This window comes from Haemorhous mexicanus, chromosome 25 (assembly GCF_027477595.1).
Source record: "Haemorhous mexicanus isolate bHaeMex1 chromosome 25, bHaeMex1.pri, whole genome shotgun sequence".
Lineage (NCBI taxonomy): Eukaryota > Metazoa > Chordata > Aves > Passeriformes > Fringillidae > Haemorhous > Haemorhous mexicanus.
Window position 1 is genome coordinate 1,338,472 of NC_082365.1, and position 12,884 is coordinate 1,351,355.

The following is a 12,884-nucleotide window of genomic DNA, read 5'->3' on the forward strand; positions in this document are numbered from 1 at the left end:
CTCCCAGTGGAGAAGAGAGATCAGAAAATTCTGGAAATGTTGCAGTTTTTCCTTACTTGTGGTCTGTACAGCAAAACTGAACATTACTTAAGAAGAAAATTAGAGGGTACTGAAAACAACCTGGCCAAACCAAACCAAAATAAGTCAGCAGCTATAGAAGAGGGGGGGAGTTGGGAATTACTGTATGTATTACTGAGGTCAAATACTTTTCTCTAGTCCTGGGGACTCTCAGCTCTGATACAGAGAAGGCACTTGGCTCTTGGCACATATCCCTTGGGATGGACTTTGGAATGATTGGCTGAGCTTGCCTGATCACCCTAGGGAAGAAGGTGTTGCAGTCCAAAGGTGTTATCACAACGAGCAGCTGTGCCTGCACTATCAAGTGACTGTATTGATAAGCTGTGGATCTGCAGATACTCCAGTTTCAGCACAGGCTGGAAAATGTCCTGCAGATCCATATTCAAAGTCACTTGTGCAGCTGCTTGCCACTCCCAGTCTGTCACTGTGGGAAGTGGCCTCGAATTCCCAGGCTGTGTTTGCTGCCTGCAGTGAGGAGGAGACAGCACCAATCAAATCCCAGGGAATTAAATAAGCAGGGGAAAAATAAATGAAAAAAGGAGGCAGTGGCTCTTTGGAGGGGAAGCAGCTGAGCAGAATTGTGTGTATAGGATGAGAGGATGAGTTTGTAGCTGCTCTGAACACATGCTGATCCCTTGATGCCCTGGAGCTGACACTGTCCCAGCAGCCTTGCTCTGCTGAGTGCTCTGTGACTGCTCAGGGAAGCAGGACGCAGCCACAGTGAGATTGGTTAAGGTCTTGTTATGCTGCAATTCAGTATTTCTGACCCTTTTGCTTAGGACTCACTTCCTAGTCAATTTTACCTTTTTCTTTACCTCATCCATAATTGATGTACATTCATAAACTCTGTGCTTGAAAAGACTAATGAGAAAGAATGAAACCCCTCCTCTCTCAAGTGGACAAATACAGGGGGGGAAAAAAGGAAACAACAGGTCAAATTCTCTCACTTAAAGTTTCAGCAAGAATATATTTGTCTTTTATGTCAAAAACAGTCTGGGGTGCTTCCCCTGTAGAAGAACAAAGTCCAATGCCCACAGCATGGTGTCATCCTTGGGCTGGCACATAGAGAGAGGTCCCACAGGCCAAAAGTTGGCCACCAGCAGCGCAGTGTGGAATGGATGTGATGTCATCAGGGAGAACTGAGTCCCAGCCACAGCTGCACCCGTCGCTATAATGACATCCCACTTCTCTTCTTTGAATCCTTCCGTGCAATGGGACTGAAGGTCAAGATCTCCTTGTAAATGTGCTCTTGAAAAGCAGAACAAAGTAACCATTAATGTGTGATTTTAGAGGACACAAATAACAGTTGGAGTGTTGGATGTGCAGAAAAAGGCATTCAGTGGCAGCTGAAAGAGACAAAGGAGAGAGACAAAAAAAGTCTGCCTGAAGAGCTGGAGGGATCTTTGCTGAATGGATAAAAGCAAGAGATCTGTGCCCTACCATTGAGGCATCAGCAGGCAATCACAGCGTTACTCAGCATCTGTACAGGAAAGAAAGAGGGGTAGGAGAGTCCCATGCTACACAGGCACCTCAAAGAAAATCAGTTTCTTACTTTTCCACTCCTCTATGGAAAGCTTTTCATGTTCCAGAGAATCATCATAGGAGTGCTGTGCCTCTGTCTCCTCCTCGATATCTCGGAACTGGTCGAAGTAGGGGTGAGCCAAGGCCTCTGTTGCTGTAAGGCGCTTTTCCACATCCAGCTGCAACATCTTGTCCAGCAGGTCCACAGCTGTAGAGGAAGGGAACAGGGCTAGGCAAGGTGCAGGGGAGCACAGGCACCCTGTGCATGAACCCTGCAAGTGTGGCACAGCTGTTTCATCTCCAGACCTGTTTCATCTCCAGACCTGAACAACGAAGAGAATCCTCAACCCAGCCAAGGCAGCAAGGGGATCCCATCAGTGGAAATGCAAAGTCTGCCCAACAACAGCCTCAGGGAGCTCTTACTAACAGAAGTTAAATTGTGCAGAAATAACAAATTAGACCTGAATAAGTCTTGCTGCACAGATTGGGCTGCAGAAACATGAGGAGTAAGCCAGTAACCTCAAGATATTTTTTAGTTTTAATAATTTGCTTTCATTCAGAGCCCTGCTCTGAAGGAGTCTTAACATGAGTAATCTGTACAGAAACCTATACATCCCTGCTTAAGAGGAGGGCAGGAAACTCAGATGCTGACTAGTCTGTCAGCCCCATTCCCACTTGGTTTTATTAATTTAAGACTTTCTTCCATTCAGTTTCTAGAAGAGTTTTGCTTGCTCTCACCTCTAACCTGCCTGGGAAGAGAGCTTTTTCTAAGAGATTAATTTTTACCCTGAAAATTTCACATCAGCTTTCTATTAAATATTGCTAGATCCAGGTTCTACACTGTATTTAAAAATAATAATTTTTTAAAAAAGTAGTAAATGGCCAAGAACAGCAGAACATCATCATTGTAATGCCAATAAAAGAAAATTCTGCTTTAACTGATGCATATTTTCCCTGAGGAAGGGCACAAACTCCAAGGGAGAAAAGTAGCAAGAAATTATGAGGAATAGAAATGAAGTTGGGACTGTGGCAGTCAGCTTGCCTCATTTCCAGCTGTGAAAACTCATGAGAAATGCTGGAGATTACTTACCCTGAGGATTGGCTTTAGGGAAAAGCACGGACAAATCCTTCTTGGGGATTTTAGGAAGGGACTTGATATAACTCTTTGCCTGAAGGAGCAAGGAAAGCACAGTTACTGCCCGTGGACAGGTGTGAAATACAGCTCTCAGTCTCAGCAAATGAAGAGAAGAGCAAAGCATCCCAGATGTCCCATTTCAGCAAACAGTTTACAAGGAACTATTTTTATTGGTCAAAACAGAGAAGTACTTCTGTTTTAAGAGCCAGGCAGGAGAACAGAGAAGATTGGTGGTTTGCTGGGGCATCAGGCACCTCACGTGGGAGTCCCTGCCAAACACAGCCATTCCCAATGCAGCACCAGGTCCATCAGATGTGCCACCAGCACAGAGAAATGCCTTCCTTGCCATGGGAAAAGGGCATTTCCCTGCTGCTGTAGAGGCAGCAGCTCTCCCATGCCAAACACAAGACAACCTCTTCCCCTGATGCCTCTGCCAGCAGGACCCAAATCCACAGGAGCTTCCTTACCGCTTTGTCCTCCAGCTTCTCCAAGAAGTCCTCTCCTGGATGCCCTGTTACTTTCAGGATCTGGGTGAGTTGATCCAGGTCTGGCAAGCTGTGTTAAAGATCACCCTCTGAGGAGCATACCCCACCCCAGCTCAGCCTGTGAGGGTACAATGAGCTCATGATACAAACCCACCACAGTCACACAAGTAGAGATTCATTAGCCTGGCGAAAAGAGCTCCAAGCCTTTCTTCCTGGAATGGCATTTCCATCAACAGATCATTTTTCTGGCACAACTATGCCAGGACACACATCCATGGGCTTGGAAGGATGTGCAAAGCTTTGGGAATGGAGCTATGGCCACACAAGGTTAAACAGCTGATGAGGAACCACACCACCACAGAGGTGCATTTCTGAGGTCCCCTTCTGTTTTCTCCCCAAAAAGACTGGTCCTTGTGATTACCTCCTGAAAAACCAGTCTGACACCTGTTTTTCTCAGTAGCCTCATTCATAAAAATCCTTCCACACAAAGAATTATTACTCTGCTGAGGCAAAAGGTTTAGCTTGAAAGGATACAGTCTTTTCCTTTAAAGAGTGTTTTCCCAGTCAGCATTTCTGCCATGATACAGCCAATAGACCAGATATCCACTGTTCAGAGAGAAAAAGGAGGGAGGGGGGGAAAAAGAAAGAAAAGAAAATTAAAAAAAAAAAAAAAATAGGCAGCAGTGGTTGCCGGGGCTGCCACTTTTGCTGTTGCTTGCAGCAAACACTGATTTAAATTTCACTCCCACCCTCCTATGTTCTTTCTATGCTGCTAAAATCTCAGCTTTCATAATTTCCTGCAAGCAGCAGCTCTGGGAGTTGTGCAATACCTCTGGGACCTGCTCTGCTCCAGGGAGCATTGATGAAAAGGAGGAAAAACAGCTGGACAATTCAGTGAGATTTGAGCCAGCAGAATCCCCCAGCTCATCACCAGGGAGTCACATGCTGGGGCAGGGCTGCTCACCTGTCTGGTTGTAATGCATCCAGTTCAGGATGACCTCTGGGGCTCTGTACCACCGTGTGACCACGTAGCCAGTCATCTCAGCATCAGCCTGTCTGGCCAAGCCAAAATCCAAGATCTGCAGTGCCAAAGGAAGAATAAGGAGAAGGGAGGGAAGGAGAGAAAAGAGAAATCCTATGGGCAAGTGAGACTCTACTTCTAAGAGAAAATGGAGTAGCTTCAATCAGATATAACAAAGCTCCAACTGCACCACAGACACCCATAGGATGGTTCAAAGAATTAATATGGCTTAATTCCACTGTAAATTGCAAGCCAGCTGCAAATGCTGTTGTCATGAGAAGATCCTGCTGAAAGGATCAGTACTTTGTGCTCCCTGGAAGGTCACTGCCTTTCTTGAAGCTTAAGTTTTGAGTCAATGTGCTTTACTGGAGTTGGTCTGTGACCTGGTGGTGAAGGCGTGTTCCCAGGTCACCACAACTCACCCTTTCCTATAAGAACACCTTGCAGGTGACACAGCATGGCCTCTCCCTCAATGCTGAAGATGAACAAGCTTGACCCAACCTTTATGGGCAGCAGAGCCACTCCCTGAAATATACATTACAGAAAATGCATGCTAGAGCACCACTCCAGCCAGCAGCAAGCAAACCCTTCAGAGCAACCCTGAAAATGACTGTCTGGAATCACAACCACAATGTCCATGAGAACCAAAGGGCAACTGCAGCTGAATGCAGTTACCCTTCAGGGATCATTCACCTGCTGCAAGTATTGCTCAGCAGTGCTGAATTTCTCTAGGGAGTCATTACACACTGCCATCCACGAGGATTACAGTGACAGAAGGCTCATTTGAGGTCCTGTGTCCTGATTCAGCAAGTGACATCAGCAGGGGAGTATTTCCCACTGCTGCAGCCACCAAGGAACACAACGCCAGGAATGGAGGCTCGGGAGGAAAGAGGAAACATGACAGTGCCAATTTCCTGCTGGCAGAGCAGTTCCTCCATGAGCTGATGTGCTGCAAAGTGCTGCTTTGCCACCTACCTTCAGCTGGCAGTCTTCATTCACAGCCAGGTTACTTGGCTTCAGGTCCTACAACAGACAGGAGCAGAAAAATTGATGTTTCAAGCTGCAATACATCAACACAACTCTCAGGTGAACCTCTTGTTGGGGTCCCATAACACCCCAGGTCCAGTATCAATTCAGCAAATGACTGAATAAACACCATGCCTGCTATACTGTACAGCATTACATTACTATTTTATTCTTTTCTGAAACAGTTTTAATTCAAAAAGCATCATAAAATGCTTCTCAGCTCATCAGAAAATACAGTAATTTCTCAAAATGCTGCAGGAATTAGTAAATCCAAACATATATGGGGTGCAGGATGGAAAAGAGAGCAGACAGGATGGAAATTAGAGCAGACAATGCTATTAGTGAAATGGTGGTTAGGAATTTATTAACTTTATGACTATGCTGTGTTTCTCAGACAAAAATCAGAATAAGAGCACACGTGAACTTACCCTGTGGACAATGCCAGCTGAATGAATATACTGCAATAAAAAGAGGAGCCACAATGTGATCACCAGCAGACAAAATTTTCTGTTCTCCAGTAGAGAAACGAGAGCTACAAACAAGAACTTGCTGAGAACAAACCTCTGCAGCTTTCTACAGGTCCCTGGTCCCTAGGGCAGCAGTTTGAAAAGAAATTTCTCCCCCAAATTACTGACAGTAGTTACAGTGCTATTGCCAGTCTAAAGAAGATGCATAGAGCAGAAGAGGAGGGATGAAGCAATTGCTCTTCAGAGCAAGTACAACAGCTTCAAACTACCAAAGTCATCAAGGTTACAGCAGATGACATGAGAACATGGTTATTTTGGGTGTTCAAAAAAGTAATCTCAGCCCAAAAACATAAAATTGCAAAGCTGACTTCAGGGTTTTTAGCATACCAGTCAAACCTTCTGTGTGTTCTTCCCCCCTTTATTTAAACTGAAGGCAGCAGTGACCTGGGGAGAGGTGTGATTGAGGTGATCCCATTGATGCCTGTAAGCCACTGCTGTGACTCCAGGTGAAGGATGTGAGAGGACAGCTCTGTCTTTACCTTCCAGAGTTTGCAGGGATTCCTTTCAGCTCCCTCAAAGCCAGTTACAGAAACGTATTCCTTCCTTATGCTCCTGAATAGAAAATCATTCCCTCTGTCCTCTCCCCTGAGAGCCTCTGTGACAGGTTCAGAGGCACTCCTGCTACTGCCAGTCTCTCCCTCTCTGAGCAGAGTTTTGCTGAGGGTTTGGGCAAGGCAAAGACAGAAGCAAGTGCTGCCATGGAAAAACCATCCCAAGGCCTGTGGCTGCTGATTACTTTGATACTGACTGATGTAAGCAAACACTCATTTTATTGATGTGTGCTGGACCAGAAATGGTTCAACAGCCAATACCTGTTCTGAGGGGATGCTATAAACTCCCCACATCCTCCTGTACAGTATTGGAGGGGAGTTTAGTTAGGGTCAACCCAGAGGTGACACACAGAGGAGACACAGGGAGTCACTAAACTCCTCCAGACCCACCTACCTTCAGCCCTTTCAGCATTTGGTAGACCAGGTACTGGATCTTTTCATCACTGAATTCATGTCCCATGATCTTTTGTAAATCTGTCCGCATGTATGGCATCACCAGGTAGCTAAAAGGCAGTAAGACAAGGCCCTGAGTCTGGAAGAAAAATGCAGGGGACCAGGCTAGCCTTGTTCTCACTTGGTTTGGTTTTTCTGGCTGTCTCACTTGGTTTGGTTTTTCTGGCTGTGTAAGAAAGATGAGTTGTTGTGACTGTTCCTGGCTAACTAGCACATCCTGCAGAGGAGTTGGAATTTCAACCTGTTCTGAAAATTGCTCTTTCTCGTCCTCTGAAATCAGATATCTGATGTCAAGTAAGAATAAGGATTTTCAGGATCCTGAATTAGTTTAGACCTCAAGTGAAGTTCAATTTTGGACAACCTTTCACCACCCAGGAGCTGAAACATCTCAAACAGCAAAGCAGCTGCATTGGCTCCCAAAATTGTCATTGTAGTGTTCTCCAGCCCTGCCTCAGAAGACAACATCCAGCTTCCTTCAGTATCTGCCTGCTGAGGCTGCTAATTAATTGATGGTCTTCCTGCAGGAACTGCTCTGAGAACCCTCACGTGCTCTTCCTGCAGGCTGCTAACACTCAGCCATCAGCCAAACCCCAAAGCCAGGCACACACTGCTCATCTGCAGTGACGGGGAAGGAAAAAGGACTTGTCCAACATGACCATGAACACGGAGGGAAAATGCCAAAAAAATTAATTGAGAAGAGCCAGAATCAAGAGGAAAAGAAGAACAGATATTTCAAATTCTAAGTTTAATTGCTCTGAGGCCTGATGAACAATACTTGTCCCATTCTGAGTGCAGCCCCTTAGCTCAGCAGTCACACAGTGACATGGATCACCCTCTCTGTGATGCACCATGGAATGTAACACATCCTCATTGCACAGCTTGGTCTGTGCTGCTGTGGTGGCCCAGCTGGGAGCAGGGGTGGGATCTGTTTACGTGTTCTGGGTGTGTCAGCCACGGGAGCTGAGGTGTGCTCTTGGTTCTCTGTGTTATTTGGGAATGCCTGGGTTCTAGTCTGGTCCCTTTGCACCTCAGCCCTCTCTGTTATGCTGCTGCTAAGACACAGCTGTCTTGGAAAATAATTAAGTCTACACAGAGCAAACAACTCCAGACTTACAAATCCTGGAACCCCTGGTAGGAGGCCGTGGAGGTGAAGACATCAAGCAGCCCAATGACCTGAGGAAGGAGAGAAGCCCACATTTAAATCTGGAAAGCATTTGCTGAGCACATAGCACTCATCAGCTCTCCACTGGCAAATGCACGTGGATGAACACAGAAAATTCCATCTGAGGAACCCAGGGACTCCTCACTGATGCTGCAGAAATGTTTTCCCTCTTACTAATACCTGGGCTCACCCATTACACACCTGCTCCATCCTGGGCACAGCAAACAGGTCACAGGTAAACCCTGAGACAGCCTGCACATACCAAATGTCAATTAAAACACAGGTGATGCCACCAAAAGGACTTGCTCCCAGGTGGCACGGAAACACCTCTTGTGTCAGCAGGAAGAGGAGAAATGAGCACTCACATTCTCATGCTGCATGTGCTTCAGCAGCATCAGCTCTCTGTAGGCTCTCTTGGCAAAGATCTCTGACTGGAACGGGCGGCACAGCTTCTTGATGGCCACTTTCTCCCCCGTCTTCTTGTCTATGGCTGAACTGCAGCAGGCAAAGGAAAAACCATTCTGATGTCAGTAGAATGTTTGAACAGATTCTGCAACCCCACAGGTCAACTCCTAGAGAAGAGTTGGTTCCTGTGCTTGCAGAAGGACAGCAGAGAAAGGTCCTTAGAGGAGCTCAGTGGAGCTCTGCACACAGAGCTCTGTGTGGCTTTGGGCAGCCTGTGCTCTTTGGGGGATGAGGTGGGACACCAAGAAAAGCACAAAGGGCTCATCTTTATTCCCTTCAACCTGCAGAAATGAGCTGGAGGTAACAGAGCTGAGAGAAAAGGGAAACACAGATGGTTAAAGGTCAGAATTAGTTCTAATTCTGCCTTCTCCTTCCTTAATGCGTGGAGATAAGGGAATAAAGACATGGCAATTTCTGCTTTGCCATCTGCTTGGAGGTTGTTGTATTTTAGGGCCAGCTGCCTTCACTGTATTCTGGTGCAAAGACTGTGGATGTCACATGTTGAAAATGCTGCTGCAATTAATCCTGCTGTGTTCAGAATCCTTGATTACATATTTGCTTCTGTGTAAGAGCAGGTCTGGCTGAAAATGAGACTCTTCTCTGAAGCTGATGAAAACCTGGTACAGCAGCCATTGCTGCAGGCATTGTTATGCTGTGTTATTCCTGCTGGTCACATTGGCTGTTTGCAGCTGGACATGGCAATCCTGTGACTGCTCCTCTCCCTCTGGAGGCTCCTTGCTCAGATCGCCAAGGAGGGAAGGGAGGTCCTCAGACAGACAGCTGGAATTCAGGGTTCTCACCCCTGGTTCTGTTTTCCAGGGGTGTCTCAGCCCCTCCTTGACCCCTCCCGAGAGGCAAACAGATGAAAAAAAAAAAAAAAAAAGGTTTTTCCTGCTAAATCTCACTGTGGATTCCCAGAGCAGTTCCCACTGCTTCGGAAATCCCTATCCCATCTCCCACAGGAACTGTAAATCATCATGTTCAATCCCATGGCTTCCAGCTGCACCCTCCAGCCTTGCACTGACAAATATTGAGTCAGGGGAAGCAAAGGAAGTGCAGGAACAGCTACACAAGGCTGCTGAAGTGCTGAAGATGCTGTAGGGTGTCCTAGGAGGACTCTCAGTGAGGTTTTGCCTCAGTTTCAGGACTGCAGCAGATGTCAGCAGAGGGGACAGCACTATGTAGAATTTTTGGAGGAGCCAGGAAAATAGAGGAAGGGACTCAGACCAGGGAGTCAAACTGCAGAACCCAAGGCAGATTTCCCAATCTGAGGATGTCCTCCCAGCTGCTGACCTACAGAGAATCTAACCCCAGCACCCAACACAGGAGAGCTGCAGGTGGAGCTTCAGCCTGCACAGCACAGACAGCGCTGGTTACAGCCTTGCCACAGTCCCAGCCCAGAGCCGATGCAGCTGGGAGAGCCCCGATGCTCTCCCCAGCACAGATTTAGTGAACAGATGCAGTCTGGGCTGACCTCGGGCAGGCAGAGCTGTGTCCCTGCCTTGGCTGGCAGAGATTGGCAAGACCAGCCTTGGAGGGGTCAGAAGATTCTTCTTTCACACCCACACTCAGCTGGAAGCCAAATCCCTACAGATTTTAGCAAATTGAAAAGGGCAGAAGCAAGCCTTTGCTGTTTCTGCTGAGTTACTTTCTCAGCTGCTCAAGAAGGTGTAAAAGCCACTGCTGCATAACGCTGCAATAGGAAATTTTCCCAGCAATTCCCAGCAGAGGACAGCAAATCCTAACTCCACATTTTCTGCCTCAGCTTTGTACAGCAATCAGCATCGAGCCCTCCCTGCTGAGCTCTGTCCATTCAAAACCACCACGAACCCTCGGGCTGCTTCAGCCTCCCTTCTTGAGAGCTCCAGAGAAGCTGAGAGTTTTACAGGGACCCGTAAAGATTTCTTTTGATGATTGTTTTTTTCGGCTGGGCAAGGAAACTTGAAAGGATTTCTCTCTTCTTCTTCTTCTTTTTTTTTTTTTTTTGTCCTGTCTTTATTTTTCTTCCTGATTTTCTCTGTGATAAAAATCAGGGAACACTGTACAAATACAAATTAAAAGTCAAGTCTAATCCTGCCTGATTTTGCAGGACTTACTTAAGAATCTAAGAGGCATAAACACAACTGGGCAGCCAAGTGAGTGCCCCACTGTAAATTGGAAGCTGGAGGAGAAGGACAAAACCTTCACACCAGGGTTTCAGGATTAGTGCCAGTGGCAGGCCAGACTTTGCCCAACACCTATGAAAACAGACACACCTTTTTTTTTTTTTTTTTTTTTTTCATTTATTTTTAGCTCAGCATGTTATGAAATAAGGGCTCTGTTCAGATACTATCAATGGACTGTTTCATATTTAACCTTTCAAGGCTGCCCATCTCTGGTTTGTCAGTGCAAACCCAGCAATTTCTGCCTTGTGCTTGCTCTTGCTTCAGGCACCTTTGCCTGGCTGAATAATTACCAGCAGCTCCTGCTGCTCTCTTGTAGCTGGGGTTTATCATCAGCCATGAAGGAAGTCCCGTCTGTTACTGATCCTGCTTTGCAATAATTTCTATCCACTTTATGATTTCAAATTGGAAACTGTATCAGGGTGGGTGTTGTATTGTCCAGCTGCTTCAGCTGCCTGGGACGAGCAGCAAGGACGCCCTGTTCCAGCTCCCACCTCTGTAATCACCGACAAATCTCTTCCAGACACCCAGGTACTCCCCGCCTCTGCTACCAGACAGGAACCTCAACGCAAGCTCGAGTCCAAAGCAGCTCAAAATCTGCCTGACCCCGGTGCCGAGGTGACACACTCGGCTGCCCTGTCCCCTCTGTGCCCACCAGGCTGACCATTTTCTTCAGGCGAGCGAGTGTCCAGGCGGACAGGAGACAACCTGCCCCATCACACATGCAAATGGCCTTCCTTAATGGAGGGGTGCTGCCCAGCGCCTCCTCGTTTCCCCCGGCACGGAACTCCCAAGGCCCCCAGCCCCGGGGCGGTGCGAGCAGGACCCCACTCACCAGACGGAGCCGTAGGCCCCGGAGCCCAGCGGGTGGAGGGATGTGTATCTCCTGGGCAGCTCCCAGAGCGTGTTGTTCACCTCCTGTCTGTAAAAGCCTCTTCTCCTTGCGATGTTCATCGCCCGACGGGTGTGGGACAGCCACCCCCCCAGAGTAGTGGAGTACGGGAGGGCTTCTGGGCTGAGAGCGGGACGGGGAGCCTTCCTGCGCTGGTGAAAAAAGCTCTAGCGAGTTTCCTTCTCTGTTTTCAGCTGTTGCGAACGTGAAGGGACATGTCTTTGGGCCCTCCTCCCTCCGCCTCCACATTGGCAGAGGTGAGGCATCAGGTTTCCTGACACGCCTCGGTGTTGTACAGGTGCCTCTGGGCTCTGCTGCAGGAGGGGAGCAGCCGGCCCCGCTCGGGCACGCCTCTGGCAGCCCCTGTCATCCACAGCTCCCGCTCTGCTGCTCCCTCAGTCCGGAAATATCCTCACGGGGCTCGGACAGGGGCTCATGAAATCCCTCCTCCAAACAAGGGGATGAGTAAGGACTCGCCGAGCCGGGGAATCCGAGGGACAAGCCACAGACAGCATCGCGTCAGGCACGCAGGGGCATCCTCTCGAAGCCGATGGACAGCTCGTGACAAAGGACACCACGGGGTCACATCGATGGCGATTTTCTCCCGAGCCCGGCCTCCCAGCAGCGTGGGGAGGGGCTGAAAGTGGGCTGAGGCTCTCCAAGTGACTGCTGCGAGGGGTTCCAGGAGCGGCTGTGGGATGGGAACATCCCCAGAACGGTTTGTGCCCCAGGCTTTGCTGGGCGCACTTTCATCTCCTGCAGCAGCTCTCAGCCCTTCCTGGCTCTTCTCGGGCCCGTGCTCACCGCCGTGTCTGTGACCGACCAGCCCAGCACCCCCAGCCCACGAGGACCATTCCTGGTAAGCAGAGAGCACCTCAACATTTCCCTTCAGCATGAGGAGGCTCAGGTGGGGCTCCCCCACAGGAGGTGCATCCTCCCCACTCCCCAAAGGAAGTGACTAAGCAGAGCCTTACCAAGCCAGCCTAGCTGCTTGCACAGTGTTCTACCCCAGCAGCCCTCCACCCTGCCCAGAGCTCTGCTCCTTCCATACAGGTCACCTGCAAAGGTGTCCCTACAGGAAAAGCACAATCAAGGGGGTGGGGAACGTTCACTGTGCCTGCTTTATGTGCAACCACTGCATTGGCCCTTATGCTCTGCAAGCAGCCCTGCTGTTCATAAACACAAACAGGAACAAGGCACGGTGGCAGTATCTGTGTAATCAGCCCTGGCTGCAGCAGCAGCACAGCCAAGAAATAATCCACAGCTTGGCTGGGTCTATAAATACACCTGTGAGCAAGAGGTGTCACAGCAAAAGCTCCTGGTCCTTAAGCAAACATGTAACTCCTGGGTTATTTGGTGAACACAGCCCTTGCTCAGCTGCTGCTGCACACACAGGCAATCAGCAC

General features: G+C 48.4%; 1 protein-coding gene across 1 annotated transcript; it reads right to left on the bottom strand.

Annotated features, from left to right (window-relative positions):
• Positions 1-1,016: 1,016 nt before the first annotated feature.
• MAPK13 (mitogen-activated protein kinase 13) lies at positions 1,017-11,776 on the bottom strand. Its single transcript, XM_059867841.1, has 12 exons — positions 11,422-11,776; positions 8,325-8,454; positions 7,912-7,970; positions 6,739-6,847; positions 5,695-5,724; positions 5,216-5,263; positions 4,184-4,298; positions 3,754-3,825; positions 3,202-3,281; positions 2,690-2,768; positions 1,631-1,807; positions 1,017-1,326 (listed from the first exon to the last, which is right to left on the bottom strand). The coding sequence occupies exons 1-12, from the start codon at positions 11,538-11,540 to the stop codon at positions 1,247-1,249; spliced, it is 1,098 nt and encodes a 365-aa protein (XP_059723824.1). The 5' UTR covers positions 11,541-11,776; the 3' UTR covers positions 1,017-1,246.
• Between the last annotated feature and the right edge of the window lie 1,108 nt (positions 11,777-12,884).

Excerpts from the sequence above, each read along its gene's own strand:
- MAPK13 (XM_059867841.1), bottom strand. The coding sequence starts at position 11,540 with ATGAACATCGCAAGGAGAAGAGGCTTTTACAGACAGGAGGTGAACAAC. Across the intron at positions 1,808-2,689 it reads CCCTAAAGCCAATCCTCAGG|CTGTGGACCTGCTGGACAAG; the intron begins GTAAGTAATCTC and ends CTTCCTCTACAG. Across the intron at positions 1,327-1,630 it reads TTCCATAGAGGAGTGGAAAA|AGCACATTTACAAGGAGATC; the intron begins GTAAGAAACTGA and ends CTGCTTTTCAAG.